This window comes from Microtus pennsylvanicus, chromosome 13, assembly GCF_037038515.1.
Source record: "Microtus pennsylvanicus isolate mMicPen1 chromosome 13, mMicPen1.hap1, whole genome shotgun sequence".
Classification (NCBI taxonomy): Eukaryota; Metazoa; Chordata; class Mammalia; order Rodentia; family Cricetidae; genus Microtus; species Microtus pennsylvanicus.
In genome coordinates, this window is record NC_134591.1 from 61,769,103 (window position 1) to 61,785,693 (window position 16,591).

At 52.6% G+C, this 16,591-nt stretch overlaps 1 protein-coding gene across 4 annotated transcripts in view; it reads left to right on the top strand.

The window, feature by feature from the left end:
* Col16a1 (collagen type XVI alpha 1 chain) overlaps positions 1–16,591 on the top strand; it is a 53,834-nt gene that overhangs the window by 18,420 nt on the left and 18,823 nt on the right. For 3 of the 4 annotated variants that reach the window (XM_075944889.1, XM_075944893.1, XM_075944891.1), the window contains 18 exons: positions 145–180; positions 766–873; positions 1,153–1,275; positions 1,371–1,424; positions 1,604–1,645; positions 2,062–2,097; positions 2,182–2,235; positions 2,394–2,462; positions 7,156–7,209; positions 7,299–7,325; positions 7,989–8,048; positions 8,245–8,292; positions 8,413–8,466; positions 13,038–13,091; positions 13,276–13,308; positions 15,305–15,421; positions 15,613–15,654; positions 15,854–15,940. In XM_075944889.1, the coding sequence (XP_075801004.1) occupies positions 145–180; positions 766–873; positions 1,153–1,275; positions 1,371–1,424; positions 1,604–1,645; positions 2,062–2,097; positions 2,182–2,235; positions 2,394–2,462; positions 7,156–7,209; positions 7,299–7,325; positions 7,989–8,048; positions 8,245–8,292; positions 8,413–8,466; positions 13,038–13,091; positions 13,276–13,308; positions 15,305–15,421; positions 15,613–15,654; positions 15,854–15,940 (1,098 nt within the window). The remainder of the gene's footprint in view (positions 1–144; positions 181–765; positions 874–1,152; positions 1,276–1,370; positions 1,425–1,603; positions 1,646–2,061; positions 2,098–2,181; positions 2,236–2,393; positions 2,463–7,155; positions 7,210–7,298; positions 7,326–7,988; positions 8,049–8,244; positions 8,293–8,412; positions 8,467–13,037; positions 13,092–13,275; positions 13,309–15,304; positions 15,422–15,612; positions 15,655–15,853; positions 15,941–16,591) is intronic. The other variant, XM_075944892.1, reaches the window with a different exon arrangement.

Genomic DNA, 16,591 nt, shown 5'->3' on the forward strand with positions numbered 1-16,591 from the left:
CTCCCATGTTAGACTGGTTCCCTGGTGTGAGAACGTAGGTCTTCGTGTCTCGTATTCTGCCACATCCCCTGGGTCTCACACAGTGCTGGGTACCCAGGGGCATTGACTCTGAGTGAATGGGTGCTGGGACTGTTTTCTCCTCAGGGCAGAGCCGGAGAGCGTGGACTCAAGGGCCAGAAGGTGAGAGGATGTGGATGGGCGTGGAGGTGGGTGGGTACCTGGTTGTCTTGGAGGCTGTTCTCTCTCTCTCTCTCTCTCTCTCTCTCTCTCTCTCTCTCTTTCTTTTTTTCTTTCTTTCTTAATTGAAATTATATTTCTTTTTTTTTAATTTTTTAAATTAATTTATTTATTATGTGTACAACATTCTGCTTCCCACACACCAGAAGAGGGCGCCAGATCTCATTACAGATGGTTGTGAGCCATCATGTGGTTGCTGGGAATTGAACTCAGGACCTCTGGAAGAGCAGGCAATGCTCTTAACCTCTGAGCCATCTCTCCAGCCCGAAATTATATTTCTTATGGAATGTATTCTCAGCACAGTTTCCAACTCCTTCCAGATCCTCCCCACCTCCCCACCCATCCAATTCCACCCCCCTTTTCAGAAACAATCTATACCCCCCCCCCTTTTCTTGATTACTTGTACCAATCTCCATTCCCTTCTCAGCCCCCAGCCCGGGGAAGAGACTGCTATTGCCCGGAGCTCTCAAGAGGCAACCTGCCCCCTGCTGGGTGACTCCAGGCTTCCTTAAACCCTAATTCTTTCAGGGTGATGCTGGAAATCCTGGAGACCCTGGAACACCAGGCACTACTGGGCAGCCTGGAATGTCTGGAGAGCCTGGAGTTCGGGGTCCTGCTGGTCCAAAAGGAGAAAAGGTAAGTGGACCATGCTTGGAGGAATTTGTTGCATGGGCAAATAGAAATCAAGGTGTCAGTAATGAGGGGTAGGACCGCAGGGAGCCTCAAGGGAGCCCGGCGGCACCAGATTCCCCGGGTCTCCTTACTGCAGCTTGGAGTATCAGGGATCTGTTTTTTCTCAGCTGAGGAGAGGTGGAAGAGGGGTGGGGCTCTCAGAGGATGCAGGAGGCCCCTTTGCGAGGCCCCCTGACCTGGCTACCCGTTCTGGCTCACAAGCTCCCCCTGTCTCTTGACCAGGGCGATGGATGCACTGCCTGCTCTAGCCTGCAGGGGGCGTTGACCGATGTATCAGGACTGCCTGGGAAGCCGGGTCCCAAGGGAGAGCCAGGTCCTGAAGGTGTGGGTCGGCCTGGGAAACCAGTAAGTGTTCAGTGGCTCATCCTCTCATCTTTCCCTGCCTGAGTGTTGCCTTCTCTATCCTCCCAACACACCAGGGATTCCCTTGTGCCTTTTAGGGCCAGCCTGGTCTACCAGGAGTTCAAGGGCCCCCAGGACTGAAGGGTACTCAGGTAAGTGCGGGAATGGTAGCCCTGGGCAGCTACCCGTGGGACCGTGGGACTGAGGCTTGAAATGGGGGATTGAGTCACAGAGAGGCAGAAGGTGGGGGTAGATTCTTCATAGGGGCTCAGGAGAAGCTGGGGGATGGGCTGAGAATTTCCACCCAGGGATTGTCGGTTTTCCTCTTCAGGGAGAGCCTGGACCTCCAGGTACTGGTGCTGAGGGACCCCAAGTGAGTATCTCATCCCACCTTTGCCTTCCAGCTCTCTTCTAACACGCCATAGCTGCCCGTTCCCCCCATCCCGGGCTTTGCCTGTCTAGGGGTTACAGCAGTCTTGGCCCGATGTTACCCTGTACAGGATTTGAGACAGGGTCTCTCTCTACATAGCCCTAGCTGTTCTAGAACTCACTATGTAGGTCAGACTGGCTTTGAACTCACAGAGATCTACCTGCCTCTGCCTCCTGAATACTGGGATTAAGGCATGTGCCACCCACAATGCTTTGCCAGAATTTGGCTTTGTTCCCCCCAACCCATTACTCTAACCCTTGAGTTGGGGCTGGCAGACACCCTCCAGATCTGCCAGTGACACAGGTCCAAGGGACAGGTGGCTTTCGCTGCTATGCCACACTGTCCATTCTGACTTGCAGGGTGAGCCTGGAGCCCAAGGTTTACCTGGCATTCAGGTAGGTTTCCTATGGCCTGGAGGTGGCTGACAGGGAAGGGGCCATTTTATGGTAAGAGATAACCAACTGGGCTTCCATCTGCAGGGACTTCCAGGACCTCGGGGACCACCTGGCTCAGCTGGAGAAAGAGGTGCCCAGGTGAGCCCCTTCCTCTGTGGTTCTTTGGGCTGCAGGCATGGAGACCTGGGACTAAGTGACAGCAGCAGAGGGTTGTCCGGGATCCGATCATCATCTCGCTTCTGAATGGTCCTGGCTTCAAATCATTCCTCGGCAACCTATTTGTCCTCTCCTCACAGGGACCTCCAGGACCCAAAGGAGCCACAGGACCCATGGGACCTCCTGGTGCTAGTGTCTCCGGGCCTCCGGTAAGAGCCTTTCCTACAAGACTAGAGCTGTGATTGGGCCCTTGACACTGCTGCTCCAGGGAGGGCACAGAGTTGACCCTGCCCATCTCAACAGCCTGGGGTGGGAGGAGACAAGCCTCCTGGGCCATCATCAGGGAAGGAAGACACACTGCAGGAACTGCCTTTAAATGATAAACACCGCCATGTTTCTCTCTCTCTCTCTCTCTCTCTCTCTCTCTCTCTCTCTCTCTCTCTCTCTCTCTCGGTGTGTGTATATGTATGTGTGTGCCTGTGCCCCACATGAGCTCATGCGCCGTTGGGTGCTGGGAACTGAACTCTGGTCCTCTGGAAGAGCAGCACATGCTCTTCACTGCTGAGTCATCTCCCCACTCTGTCTCTGTTAGCTTTTTTTAAAAGATTTATTTTTATTTTATGTGCATTGGTGTTTTATCTGCATATATATCTGTGCGAGGGTGTCAGATTCCCTGGAATTGGAGTTACAGACAGCTATGAGCTGCCATGTGGGTGCTGGGAATTTAACCCAGGTCCTCTGGAAGAGCAGCCAGTGCTCTTAGTCACTGAGCCATCTCTTCAACCCCCTCTATTATTTTTAAAGATATATTTTCAATCTTGCTCATTCTGACGGATGTAAGATGGTATCTCAAAGTTGTTTTGATTTGTTTTTCTCTGATAACTAAAAATGTTGAGTATTAAGTGTCTTTCAGCCATTTGAGCTTCCTCTGTTGAGAGTTCTCTGTTTAGATCTGTGCCCCATTTTTTATTTGATTATTTGGTCTTTGATATCTAGTTTCTTGAGTTCTTTGTATATTTTGGAGATCAGTCCTCTGTCTGATGTGGGGTTGGTGAAGATCTTTTCCCATTCTGTAGGCTACTATTTTGTCTTTTTGACTGTTCATTTGCTTTACAGAAGCTTCTCAGTTTCAGGAGGTCCCATTTAGAATTGTTGCTCTCAGTGTCTGTGCTACTAGAGTTATATTTAGGGAGTGGTCTCCTGTGCCAATGCGTGCAAGGCTACTTCCCACTTTCTCTTCTGTGAGGTTCAGTGTAGTTGGTTTTATGTTGAGGTCTTTTATCCATTTGGACTTGAGTTTTTATTAAAAAAAAAAAAAACCTCTGATGACAGCTTACGCTGGACAGGGTGTGGAGTAAGTGGGAACACTCCTCCATTGCTGGTGCGAATGTAAACTTGTACAGCTGCTTTGGAAATCAGTATGGCTGTTTCTCAGAAAATTGGGAATCAATCTACCTGAAAACCCAGCAATACCACTTTGGGGCATATACCCAAAGGATGCTCAGTCGTGCCACAAGGACATTTGCTCAATTATGTTCATGGCAGCATTGTTTGTAATAGCCAGAATCTGGAAACAACCTAGATGCCCCTCAACCGAAGAATGGATAAAGAAAATGTGGTACATTTACACAACGGAATGCTACACAGCAGTAAAAAGCAGCGACACCTTGAAATCTGCAGGCAGATGGATGGGACTAGAAACAACCATCCTGAGTGAGGCAACCCACACCCAGAAAGACAAATACGACATGTACTTACTCATAAGTAGATAATAGACATAAAGCAAAGGACAGCCAGCCTACAGGCCACAACCCTAGAGAACCAAGGTAACAAAGAGGACCCTAAAAGACATACATGAATCTACCTAGGAAGGGGAAAAAAGACAAGATCTCTTGAGAAAATGGGAACATGAAGGGCAGTGGGGAGGGTGGAAGGGGAGAGGGGAGGAGGGAAGAGGAGTGGGGGAAATGTATAGCACATTCCTATCCAAACAATTAAAAAGAGAAAAAGTATATATATTTTTCAAGGACTAGGGAGATGCTCAGTGGGTAAAGTGCTTGCTGCATGAGACCCCGAGTTTGATCCTCCATATCCATGTGGAAAGTCACATGTGGCCAGACATGGGGGTACATGCCTTTAATCCCGCATTCAGAAGGCAGAGACAGCTGGATCTCTTCAAGTTCAAGACTAGCTTGGTCTACTTAGCCTGTTTCAGGACAGCCAGGGCTACGTAGAGAAACCCTGTCTCAAAAACAAGCAACTTGGGAGGTAGAGGCAGGTGGATCTCTGAGTTCAAGGCTAGCATGTTCTACAGAGTGTGTTTCTGGACAGCCAGGGTGACACAGAGAAACCCTGTCTCAAAAAAGCACTCCAACCACCACTAATATTAACAAACAAAAGTCAGATGTGATCGCATGTAGCCGTAACCCCAGTAGTGTAAGCCTAGGGCTCACTGGCCAGTCCCTGTAGACTAACTGGAAAGCCCCAGGTGCCCATGAGAGACCATGTCTTAAAAACAAACAAACACAACTAAGGTAGATAGTTCCTGAGGAACGACAGCCTGAATTGACTTCTGACCACTTCACCTGCAAGCACGCATACACGTGTACACACACACACACACACACACACACACACACACACACACACACGAAGTCTTTTCCTTTAAAACTTCATTTTTTTATGTATATGAATGTTCTGTTTGCATGTGTAAGCCTGGTGCCTGCGGAGGTCAGAAGAGGGCACCAGATCCCGGGGTCTGCAGCTGCAGATGGTTGTGAGCCACCACGTAGGTGCTGCACCTCTAACCAGCATGCTTTGCACAAGCAATAAGTGCTTTTAACTGCTGAGCCAGCTCTCCAGCCCAGTGTTTTGCTTTTTCAAATCAGATTATAGCTAACTGTCCATATTTACACAGCACATTCACGCAGGGTATTCTGAACAAATCAGGGTGATTAGCATTTCATCTTCTGATCGTTTCTTTGTGTCCAGAACCCTCAGCCACTCCGCTGTTTGTAAACCGGGGTCACCTTCCTGTTCTGTAGAGGACTAGAAATTGTTTATCCAAACTAATAGGAATTTGGTTGCCATTATCCAGTCCCCTTGGTTTTTCCCTCCCCTCAATCACTAGCTCGCTCCCCTGTTTGGAGATCTACATTTTTAGCTTCTGAAGGGAGAGGAACACGGTCATCCCCATTTTTGGAGCAGTGGCCTGCTGAGGCCCTGTGCTCAGTCAGCTCTGGACATGCAGAAATGAGCTTTCTCCTCCAGACAATCCTGTAGAGGCCGGGCAGTGGTAGGGCAAGCCTTCAATCCCAGCACTTGAGAGGCAAAGGCAGGTGGATCTCTGTGAGTTCGAGGCCAGCCTGGTCTACAAATACAAAGCAAGTTCCAGGATAGCCAGGACTACACAGAGAAACCCTGTCTTAAAACACAGCCCTGTAGAGGAAGTGCTATGATTATTATTGGTGTGTTTTAGAGGCACGGTCTAACACTCTAAGCCAGACTTAACCTGGAACTTGGCTGTGTAGCCCGGGTTTGTACTGAAAATTTGGCATGCCTCCTTTCTCAGCTTCCTAAGTGTTGGGATTGCAGGTATGAGCCACCAAAATGGGCTGCTGTCATTTTCCAGTTCCATACAAGGCGAGCAAAGACCAGAGAGTAGGGGGTGGAGCTGGGAACTTGAAGTTTACCCCTTATCCCAGCCCTGGAGCCCCTGGGCACCATCCACTGAGCATCTGTGGGAAAAGAAAGGTTCGATTCTGTGCTGCCCAAGACAATGACTCCCACACTTAAAAGACCTGTCTATTGAGCAAATTGCATAGATTAAGTAATAATAAGTGCATTTTCTCATTTTAGTCATCAAAGACCTGTCTAATAGTCAGCTTCTACTCCGTGTGAACCCACTAGAATTTTACAAGATGATAATTTTAGCCTGAATCAAAGAAATGCCACCTTTCAGCCAGCCTGTGCCATGCTGGGCTGTGGGCAAATGTATAATTTTTCTTGAGCTTTCGCTAATGTTGAAAATAGCCCAGTGAGCCTTATCCTTTCCCTGTCTTTTGTAGATCCCTAGAGAAATTGTTGTTTGAGTTCGGAGAACATTGATAAATTCTTTCTGGTGGTGTGCCAAAGCCTAGAGGGACAGGGATTTGCCCGAGCCCATATGGCTTTGCCCAGCAGACCTAGACAGTTGGAATCCCTGCCTGTCTCAAAGCAGGGAAAAGGTGGAGCTGGAGACTTGTCCCAGGACAGCTTTGAACCCTGGTTCCAAAGGTGGGGCATCCCCAGGAAGGCAGTCATGGGGATGTCTGCTATGCTCAGCACATCTGATATACTCCTTGTCAGAAGCACTGACAGACCTCTCCTGTCCCCAATCCCACGGGGGTGGGGGGTGGCTTCCAGGTGTGCCGCACACTACCTGGCTGTGTGTCACACTCACTACTTGTGAGACTTTATGTAAGTGATAGTGTCTCAGAATTGATATAACAAGGTCTGAAATTCCATTCTCTCAGCTCAGTCCACAGAGAAACTTAAACAGCGAGGATGTGTGCAAAAAGAAAAAGAAGGAAGGAGGGGCCTTTGGGCCCACAGATCCCCAGCCAGGCTTGTGTGCTTGATGCTGTGGCTCTGAAATCTCCTCAAGCCTCAGTTTCCTCGTTTGCAAAGCAGAACCCTTTCCTGCAGGAGGCAAGGGTGGAGGCCTCATTCACTGTTCTCTGACGGGTGCTGGGTCTCTTTTCCTCCTTCCTGCCTTCTCCTTGCACGCTGGCCACAATCTCCCCTCTGGAACAGGGGCACCAGGGGGCCTGGCACTGCTTCCGTTTGTGCTGCTGTTCTCCTTTAACCAAATGACTGGCTGCCATCCAACCTTACCTACTAACTCTGCCCCTTTCCCTTCAGGGCCAAGATGGGCAGAAAGGACAGACTGGACTTCCAGGAGCCCAAGGGACACCAGTGAGTATGGTGGCCAAGGCAGCAGGATTCTGTAGCTGGACCTGCCTCCCCCTCATACCTACTCACTTCCTGGTGTTTTATCTCTGCAGGGTGAAAAGGGATCTCGAGGAGAGAAGGTAAGTCTCCAGGGCCAGGGGCCACCGCTCATTGGGACTGGGCTCCTAGAGTCCCATTCCTCCTAACAGCTGCTCAGACTGGAGGATGGGGCAGGTCACCTTACTTTTCACAGGCTTCCTGGTTCCAAGAGCTGTGGGTACCACACTCACTTCGTGCAGGGGATGATAGATAGCTCAGAATCCAGCCTTGATCTCAGGGGACCAGAGAACTCCAGGGCCCCTTTAGTGGACAGCTGCACTTCCACATGGAAACTGGGTCAAAGGATGAGGCAAGAAGAGAGGAAGGCAGAGGGATGAGGGACCAGAATAAAAGGGCACAGAACCAGGCAGAGCCTTGGGGAGCGGGGCTGCTCAAGATGAAGCCGTGGCCGCTATGGCGAGATTATGCGGGTGCATAGCTGATGAGGACCCCGAGAAGGACAGGACTGGATTATTCTCCTGGTCCTCAGTTGATGGTGACTGAACTAAATGGCCACTACACACTGCATATAGCCCATCCCCTGGTGGAGGAGGAGGCTGAGGCCTGTGGGTTGCCTGAAGTCATGACGATGGAGGAAGCTGATCCGGACCTTTCCAGCTCTAAAGCCCATGCCACCTCCCAGATGAGGTTTCCAGAGGACCCTCTGTCTTTGCCACTTCAAACCAAGGCTCTTGTCCTTCCAGGGTGAACCAGGAGAGTGCTCCTGTACTTCTCGGGGAGAGGCCATCTTCTCTGGCATGCCGGTGAGTGGGCAGAGCTGCTTTCCCACCTTCTCCCACTGGGGGAGAGGTCTGGATCCTCACCTCACCTGGTGCCAGCGGGCGAGAGCCCTTGCCAGGCTTCGTGTTCCAGCCAGCCCCCTTCCCGTGCAGCTCTGCGCTTGGTGTAGGCGTTGTCTGTAACCTCTCCCCTTCTTTTGCGACCCCCACTCCCACCCAGGGTGCTCCGGGACTGTGGATGGGCAGCTCCTCGCAGCCGGGCCCGCAGGTGTGTGTGGCTTGTCTCCTTTGTCTTGCCTCCTGTCGCCGCTTTCCCGCCCTGACACTACTGCCATCCCCTGTGGCAGGGAGCTCTCTTCCCCCTCTGATTTTGTCTTCTCTCCCACAGGGTCCCCCAGGTGTCCCTGGACCACCAGGTCCCCCTGGAATGCCTGGACTGCAGGTAAAAGGGTGAAGAGAGAGTCTGAGGTTTAGGGGTCAGGGCCCAAGCAGTCGTGGGACCTCCTCCATCCTGGCCCTGAGTACTGTGTCTCTACTTACACATCTGTCATGGGTTCTCTTTGCTCTTGCCTCCTGGCATGGCATGGCTGGCTCGCAGAGCCCTGGGCCAGGCTTGTGGACTCCTAGCCTTATTTTGAGGAATGTCCTGTTGTGTTTTAGCCCAAGCAAGCCCAGGCCTGGCAGGAAGCCAGGCTCTGCTGGTACACAGTGCACTGTTGGAGCCGCAGTCAGCATTTGTTGGTGTGCCATGCCTTTCTGCCCGTGTGATCTTTTCCAGGCACCATTTTAGATACCGGGATGTGGATCAAACATTAGAATCCCTGCAAGAGAGATGGGTAACAGGCAAGAAATAGAAACTCTAGTATAGTAGAGCGTGGTCCGTGCAAAGGAGGGAGATAGAGCTGACTATGGGGATGGACAGTGGGAGGACTGGGAAGACCTCTGTGAAACATAGAGAGATGCTGACACTGGACAGAAAGCTCGGACACTTTCATCAAACGCAAAGACTGCCAAATGTGCAGTGTAGGCTCTGGTTCCTGGTGAGCAGACCCCTGGGAGCTGTCCTGAAAGGTGGAGGAAGGGAGGAAAAAGGCTCCACTTGGGAAAGCTCAGAGGCGGCTCTTTAATACCTCACTGTGAGGCCTTGGACATGCTGGCTCACTTCTTGGGGCTTAAGCTGGCCCCAGTGGTTTGACTTAGGGGTTGGGGCTGACATAAGGACCTGGGAGCTGGGAAGGTGGCCTAGTTGGTAAAGTGCTCACTGTGCTCACTGTGAGATCAGAGCCAGACGTGGTGGCCTATGCCTGTAACTCCAGTGCTTGGGGGAGGGGCAGAGGCAGGAGGATCCTGCCAGTCTAACTGGTGAGCTCCAGTTTCAGTGAGAGACCCCGTCTCAGAAATTAAGGTGAGAGCCAGTGAGATGGTTCTACCAGGAAAGGTGCTCGCATGTAGGCTTGCTGACCTGACTTCCTTCCCCAGATCCCACACGGTGGAAGGAGAGAATTATTAAATCCTCAGCTGTCCTCTGAGCTCCACAACCTTGCTGTGGCATCTGTGGACTTGTGTATGTGTGCATGAGCGTGTGCACACACATATACACACACTGACTCACACACACACACATCGACTCACACACGTACACATGCACACATAGATTAAGTTAAAAATAAGATGGAGAGGGTCTGAAGAGATGGCTTAGCAGTTAAGAGCACTGGCTGCTCTTCCAAAAAAACCCGGGTTCAATTCCCAGCACCCATATAGCAGTTCACAACTGTCTGTAACTCCAGTTCCAGGGGATTGGATCGGACATCCTCACCCAGAGTATATACAAGCAAAACATCAGTGCACATTAAATAAATAAATAAATAAATAAATAAATCTTAGAACAACTGAGGAAGACATCCAGTGTTAAGATCTGGCTTTAACATGCACACACACACACACACACACACACACACACACGTACACATGAACCTACATACACACATGTACATACACATAAACACACACATACAAATAAAATAAAAGGTGACATTTGGATCAAAATATAAAGGAAATACAAGTGAATCTGTTGGGGAGAGAACATTCCTAGGGAGGGGCACCCCTGAGGAGGAACACCCCTGGGGAGGAGCATTCTTGAGGAGGAGCACACCTAGAGAGGAGGATCCCTGAGGAGGAGTACCCCTGCGGAAGAGCACCCCTTGGAAGGAGGATCCCTGAGGAGGAGGAGGATCCCTGGGAAGGAGCACCCCTGGGGAGGAGCACCCCTGGGGAGGAGCATCCCTGGGAAGAAGCACCCCTGGGGAGGAGCACCTCTTGGAAGGAGGATCCCTGAGGAGGAGCACCCCTGGGGAGAAGCACCCCTGGGGAGGTACCCTCCTATCAGGGAAGGCAGCAGATACAAAGGCCTAGAGGTGAGAATGTCCATGATGTCCTTGGAAACAGCGCAGAGGCCAGAGTCAGTAAGGCGAGACTATTAGGAGGAGCCGAGATCCATGTCACACTTCGGTTCCCAGCGCCAGGGCAGCCTCAGGCTGAAGCTCGTCTCTGCCATGTGCTCTGGGATACTGGGCAAGTTTCTTAGTCTCGTGGTATCTCCATGCGTTTATCTGTTAAATGTAGATCATTAAAGCACCTGCCTCAGTGGGCTTCTTGTAGGTGTTAAATAAGCTTGCGTGTGCAACGCGTGTGAGATCTTTCCTGGCACACAGTGAGTGCCCTGGGGCGTTAGCTATTGCCACAGCGTTTCCTGCTCTTAGTTTACACTCCTCTCATTCCTTTGAGCCTTATGTCAGCCCCAACCCCTAAGTCACACCACTGGGGCCAGCTTAAGCCCCAAGAAGTGAGCCAGCATGTCCAAGGCCTCACAGGTATAGAAGAGCCGCCTCTGAGCTTTCCCAAGTGGAGCCTTTCTCCTCCCTTCCTCCACCTCTCAGGACAGCTCCCAGGGGTCTGCTCACCAGGAACCAGAGCCTACACTGCACATTTGGCAGTCTTTGCGTTTGATGAAAGTGTCCGAGCTTTCTGTCCAGTGCCAGCATCCACCGATCCATCACAGGGGGCATGGAGTTGGCTTGTGGAGGCTGAGTCATTCCAGAGTGACCCATTAACCAGGCAGAGCTAGTGTAGTGCAAACCATGCCAAGCCACACCAGGGGAACAAGGACAGGAAAAAGTGCTGAGTACAATCCCAGGACCCAGAGTCGTTATCTGATGCCTGTGTCCATGACCAACCTGAGGCTGCCGCAAACAGGCACCTGCCCTTTGCCAGGCTTCTCTGTGCCAAAATGGGCTAAGAGGCGGATGACATTTATTCGCCCAAGGCTGTGTCCCAATGCCCACAGACGGCGTTTTATCTGGATCCATTTTCCAGCTGAGGAGCCTGAGGCACAGAGGCTAAGAAATGAACCCAAGATTTTTAGAACTGGAAGGTAGCGGTCAAACTCAGGCTGTATCCCCTACTTCTAGAGGAGAACACACGCGTGTAATCCTACCAGGGTAAGAGAGACTCATGCGCTCAGACTTGAGCTAGCACAGCAGCCCTGGAGTGGAGCTGAGTTATAGTAACAGGGCTGGGGGCATGGCTCAGTTAGTAGTGTGTTTGCCTAGCATGCAAGAAGCCCTGTGGATCCCCAACACCCCGTACACTGGGTGAGGTGGCACATGCTTGCAATCCCAGCCCTTAGGTGGCAGAGGCAGTGGGACCAGAGTTCAAGACCATTCTCAGCTACATAGTGAGTTTGAGGCTAAGTCTGGGCTGCACTAGTCCCTGTTTCTAAACAAAAACATTCAAAGCATTTACCCATGTGCCAGGCACTGTTCTAAACCCTGGGGACACAGTGGGTGGTGACCCAGGAGTGGGAGAGCCTGCTCTGGACAGGAAGGAATCACTCAGGGGAAGCTGGCCTGCTCCAGTGCTGGGAGCTGGGTCATGAAGGGAGACCGGGTCTCAGAGCAGGCCCAGGAAATCCTGCACCAGGAGGAGCAGGCTGTGCAGTGATGCGTGCATGCAACACGCATTTAATGTGCACCTCCTCCTTGTGGGGTGCTGGAGATTCAGACTGGAACATCCTCCCTTCCTCGGCAGAGTATTTAATATGCAAATGTGCATTGTGAATATGCGAGAGAGCCAGAGGCTGGATGGCACACTCTGAACCCCAATCCATCCTACATCTGGGCTCTATGCTGAGTCCCCCACAGCTTCACCTCCTCGAAGCTGCACACGATGACCATTTTACAGAGAGGGAAACCAAGGCACAGAGTTGGGCTTAGACTCTTCCAGAAGTTACTCATGCTCAGATGGTCGGATTGGCAAGCTTCTGACATCAGCTCTAGGGATGTTTTTCAAGGAATGAGATGCAGTCAGTGGCTAGAGGGTGGGGGCCAGTGGCCCTCACCCAGAGTCTCTTCTCTGTCTTGTTCAACCTGTGACCTTTGGCAAATGTTCTTCTCTGAGTGGCTTTGTTTTTTAAGATGGTGGTAAACTGCTTGTTGCCTCTAGGAGACTATGATGATAATTAATGAGAAAATACAGGAAAATGACTTAGGATAGACCCCAGCAGTTACTCTATAGAAGACCCTCTGCCTGCACGGCATTGTGACTCTTGCCTCCAATGCCAGCACTTGGGAGGCAGAGGCAGAGGCAGGTGGATCTCTGTGAATTTGAGGCCAGCCTGGTCTACAAGGGAGTCCCAAGACAGCCAGAGCTGTTATACATGTTATACAGAGAAACCATATCTCTAAAATAAAAAAAAATAATAATAAAAAGACCCACTGTCCAACTTCTGACCTGCGAAGCAAGGAAATGCGCTCAGTAGAGCTGCTTTTGAGGACCACCCTTCTGTGCCCCCAGCCCCCAACTGTGTGATGAGACCGTCAATCTAAGAGTGAAGAGAGCTCTCACCCATGCAGGAGGGGGTGACAGGTGGCAGCACTGTGAGCTGGGAACAAGGAAACAAGGGAAGCGCAAGCCTGAGAGAGGGGTCTGATCTCTCCTGTCTCTTTTCGGCTTCAGGGCTTGCCAGGACATAACGGTTTGCCAGGACAGCCTGGGCTCACTGCTGAGCTGGTGGGTATCAGCCAGGATACACTGGCCATCGTCATTCCTGTCCTTCTGGGTGATGAACTGGCCGTGCAACCCCTTTAGCTCTGGTGGGGGATCCTCCTTGGCTCCGATCTTAAGGCTGGATGCTCATCTAGGCTGTATAAGCCTCCCCTCCCCAACCAGCTAGAACCAAATCTGTCTCTTGCAGGGATCCTTACCCATCGAGCAGCGCCTCCTTGAGGTAAGAGGGCACCGGGAGGCACTGGCACTGGCAGGTGTCGCCAAAGGGGATTCTCACAGCAGGTGTTCAGTTGCCTGCCGGCTAACAGATAGCAGCAGATTGAACCTGCTGGTTCCCTGGGGAACCTTCCTGGGAGGGAAGGGTGTGCTAAGCATCTGCCTGAAAGGGTCTGGCTGGGCGCTGGCTTGTAACAACCCTCTAGGCAACATTTGCTGAATGCTTGCTTAAAGGAATGCTGGGAAGGTCCCCACCTGGTATGTGCCTGGTGACAGAACCCAGTCTGACATCAGCTGGTATCGGCTGGCAAAGTAGCACCATCGCTTCTCTGGGTCATGCCAAGGCAGGGGGTGACAACGCAGTGGCAAGGGACCAGGTGGGTCAGGTTGGAGACAGGCCTGGTGGATGTCAGCTTGAAAAGACTTCAGTAGGAGGAGCAGTTGTGGAGGGGGTCGACCTGCGGTTCTACCGAAGGGCTGTGGCCTCATCTGACTGGCCAAGCTCTCGGGGGGTCCTCTGGAAACCAAGGTCCCTATGCCACCCTTCTCCTTGCTCAGTCACCTCCTGAAGTGACAGTCCAGCCAGGTCATTCCTGCAGGCTGACTTCGAGCTCCTAGACCGCTCTCTAGGAGCTGGCATCCTCAGGGCTCCTTTCCCCATCTCTCCTCCTTCAGCCACTCTCTCTTCGGCTCTGGCTAGTCAGTGCTGTGGACATTATGTCACCGCAGGGAGCTTCATTCAGGGCACAGTATGAGAGCTGTCTGCCCTGCCCCGTCTTTGAACCACAGATGTTTCCAGAAGCAGCTGGTGGAGGTGGTTGAGTTAACCAGGCAGCAGCCCTGAGTCAGATCACAGTGAGGTTGTGGCAGTGAGACCCCTAGCTCTCCTAGTCTTGGTGGAGCCTGCGTCCCCTCAATCCTGCCCTCCAGGCCGTGATGGTGTGAAGTCCTTCTGATGGTTCACAAGGTGGCTTTGTAATCAAGTGTCCCACAAAAGGTTCCACCCAGGAACTGAATCAGCCTGTAACAGAGGTCAAATGGCAGCCAGGGGAGGCTGCTGGGAGGCCCGGCAGTCACCACGTCCACCTGACTCCACACAGACAGGCAGTGACCAATCCAGGTTTACCTGGACAAATCATACCACCCCTCTTGAATGGTAGCTTCCTCCACAATGCCCGGAACGTAATCGACCTCACTGTGCCCTGGGGACCAAATGCGATACATGCCAAGGCCATTACAATCTGTGGCCTCGTGGGTGCTGAGGAAATGATGGCCATTATCTTTGGGTGTCTCTGTGAATGGTGAAGGTGAGCATGAGGCTTCTGTCTGGGTCCCAGCTACCACGCCTGGTGACTGGGAGACTCCAGGCTCCTAAGGCCCCTGGAACGAGAGCCCTAGTTTAGCTAGTTTGGATGGAGGGGACCCACAGCTTCCACGAGTCACAGAGTCTGTGACCAAGAAGGTCAAAGCCCCAGTCAGAAGAAGCCTTTTTCGTTAGAACAGTTCAGACCCAGGGACCTGTGGAGCCGGTGACAGTTGGTGAGCTTCAGGCCCGCCCTGGAAGTGTCCACGAAGGACCTGCTCCTCTGGCAGCCCTTTCCTGGCATCCCCAGGCAGAGGTGCTGGCACTGGGAACCAGGCTTTACATCCTGGATCCTTGGGGCTTGTCCTCGCCACGGGTGCAGGTTGCAGGAACAGCCGGGACAGATGGTCCCTCTGCGGGTCCCTCCGCCTCCTCCCACACAGCCTGTCTGGAAAGCACTCTGGCTTGGCCCTACCTGAGCCTCTTCCTGGAGGAAACTCAGAGCCAATTGCTGGGATTGGGTCCCCTGAGGACAGAGCAAAGCTGCTGCAGGGATGTGGCTGGGGAGGGAGGGTGTGAGGGTGGAGGACTGCTGGGCAGGGTGCCCGGGTCTTGGATTCCGAGAGGGCATTCCCCAGTAGACTCTTCCTGCGCATCTCTGACCCAGTCCCTCTGTCCTTCCCCTTTGTCCCATCAGAGCATCTGTGGAAACTGTGCCCAGGCCCAGACGGCCCATCCGGCCTTCCTCCTGGAGAAGGGAGAAAAGGGAGACCAGGGCATCCCTGGTGTGCCAGGCTTTGACAACTGTGCCAGGGTAGGAACTGGGCAGAGGCGGGCTGGTACGGTAGGTTTCCCTGGTGTAGGAGGGCTCCCTGCTGCTGGTCCTGATGTCTCCATCTGGCAGAGACTGGGCTGGGGTAGCTGGCAGTCCTGGTGTGGTGTCATGTGCCTACCAGAGGCCTCCTGACCAGCCTTACTTAACAGAGCCTCTCTTGTCTACCACAGTGCTTTATGGGAAGGGAGCGTCCCAGAGCAGAGGAGGCCAGGGTGAGCAAGTCCTTGCCTTCTCTTCGTCCATCCCTCTTGCCGTTTTTCCCTGCCTCCCTCCCTCCCTCCCTCCCTCCCTCCCTCCCTCCCTCCCTCCCTCTTCTCCTTCCTCCCTCTTCTCCTTCCTTCCTTCCTTCCTCCCTCCCTCCCTCCGTCCCTCCTACTCACTTCTGCTTTTATCTCTTCCCCCCCACCCCAGGGAGACAACAGTGAGGGAGAACCCGGCTGTCCTGGGAACCCCGGCCTGCCTGGTCCTCCAGGGCTTCCAGGTCAAAGAGGAGAAGAGGTAAGACCAAGGCCCAGGCCCTCATCCAGGTAGGGCCTGGAAGACATAGGGTCCACATCTGCCTTGAGCACTCTCCTCCTCTGGGTTTCCCATGGCCTGGAGCCACTCACCACTCAGCCTCCTCAGCTTCCTGGCACCCGAGCAGGTTGGCTCCTAGCTGCTTCCTCTCCTGGTACCCCTCTTCTCCAGGCCTATTTTCCCCTCAGCAATCAGGTCACATCGTTCCTTCTCAGTGAGGCCTTCCTGAATCACCCATTCTAAAATGGAAGTTCCCTCCACAATAACTCCTCAAGCTCTCCCCCCCCACACACCCCCTCCTCAAGCTACACACACATACACACACACACACACACATATACACACACCCCCTCCCCAAGCTCCACCCACACACCCTCCCCAAGCTACACACACACACACACACATACACACACACACACACCCTCCCCAAGCTCCACCCACACACCCTCCCCAAGCTACACACACACACACACACATACACACACACACACACACACACACACCCTCCCCAAGCTCTTTTGCCTTCCTTAGACTCACACCATCCAACATTCTGGGCATCTACTTCCTTCTAGAACATTCCACAGGTATGGACTTGCGCAGCAGCTGTGTGCCAGCTGTGTTCTGTTTGTTACT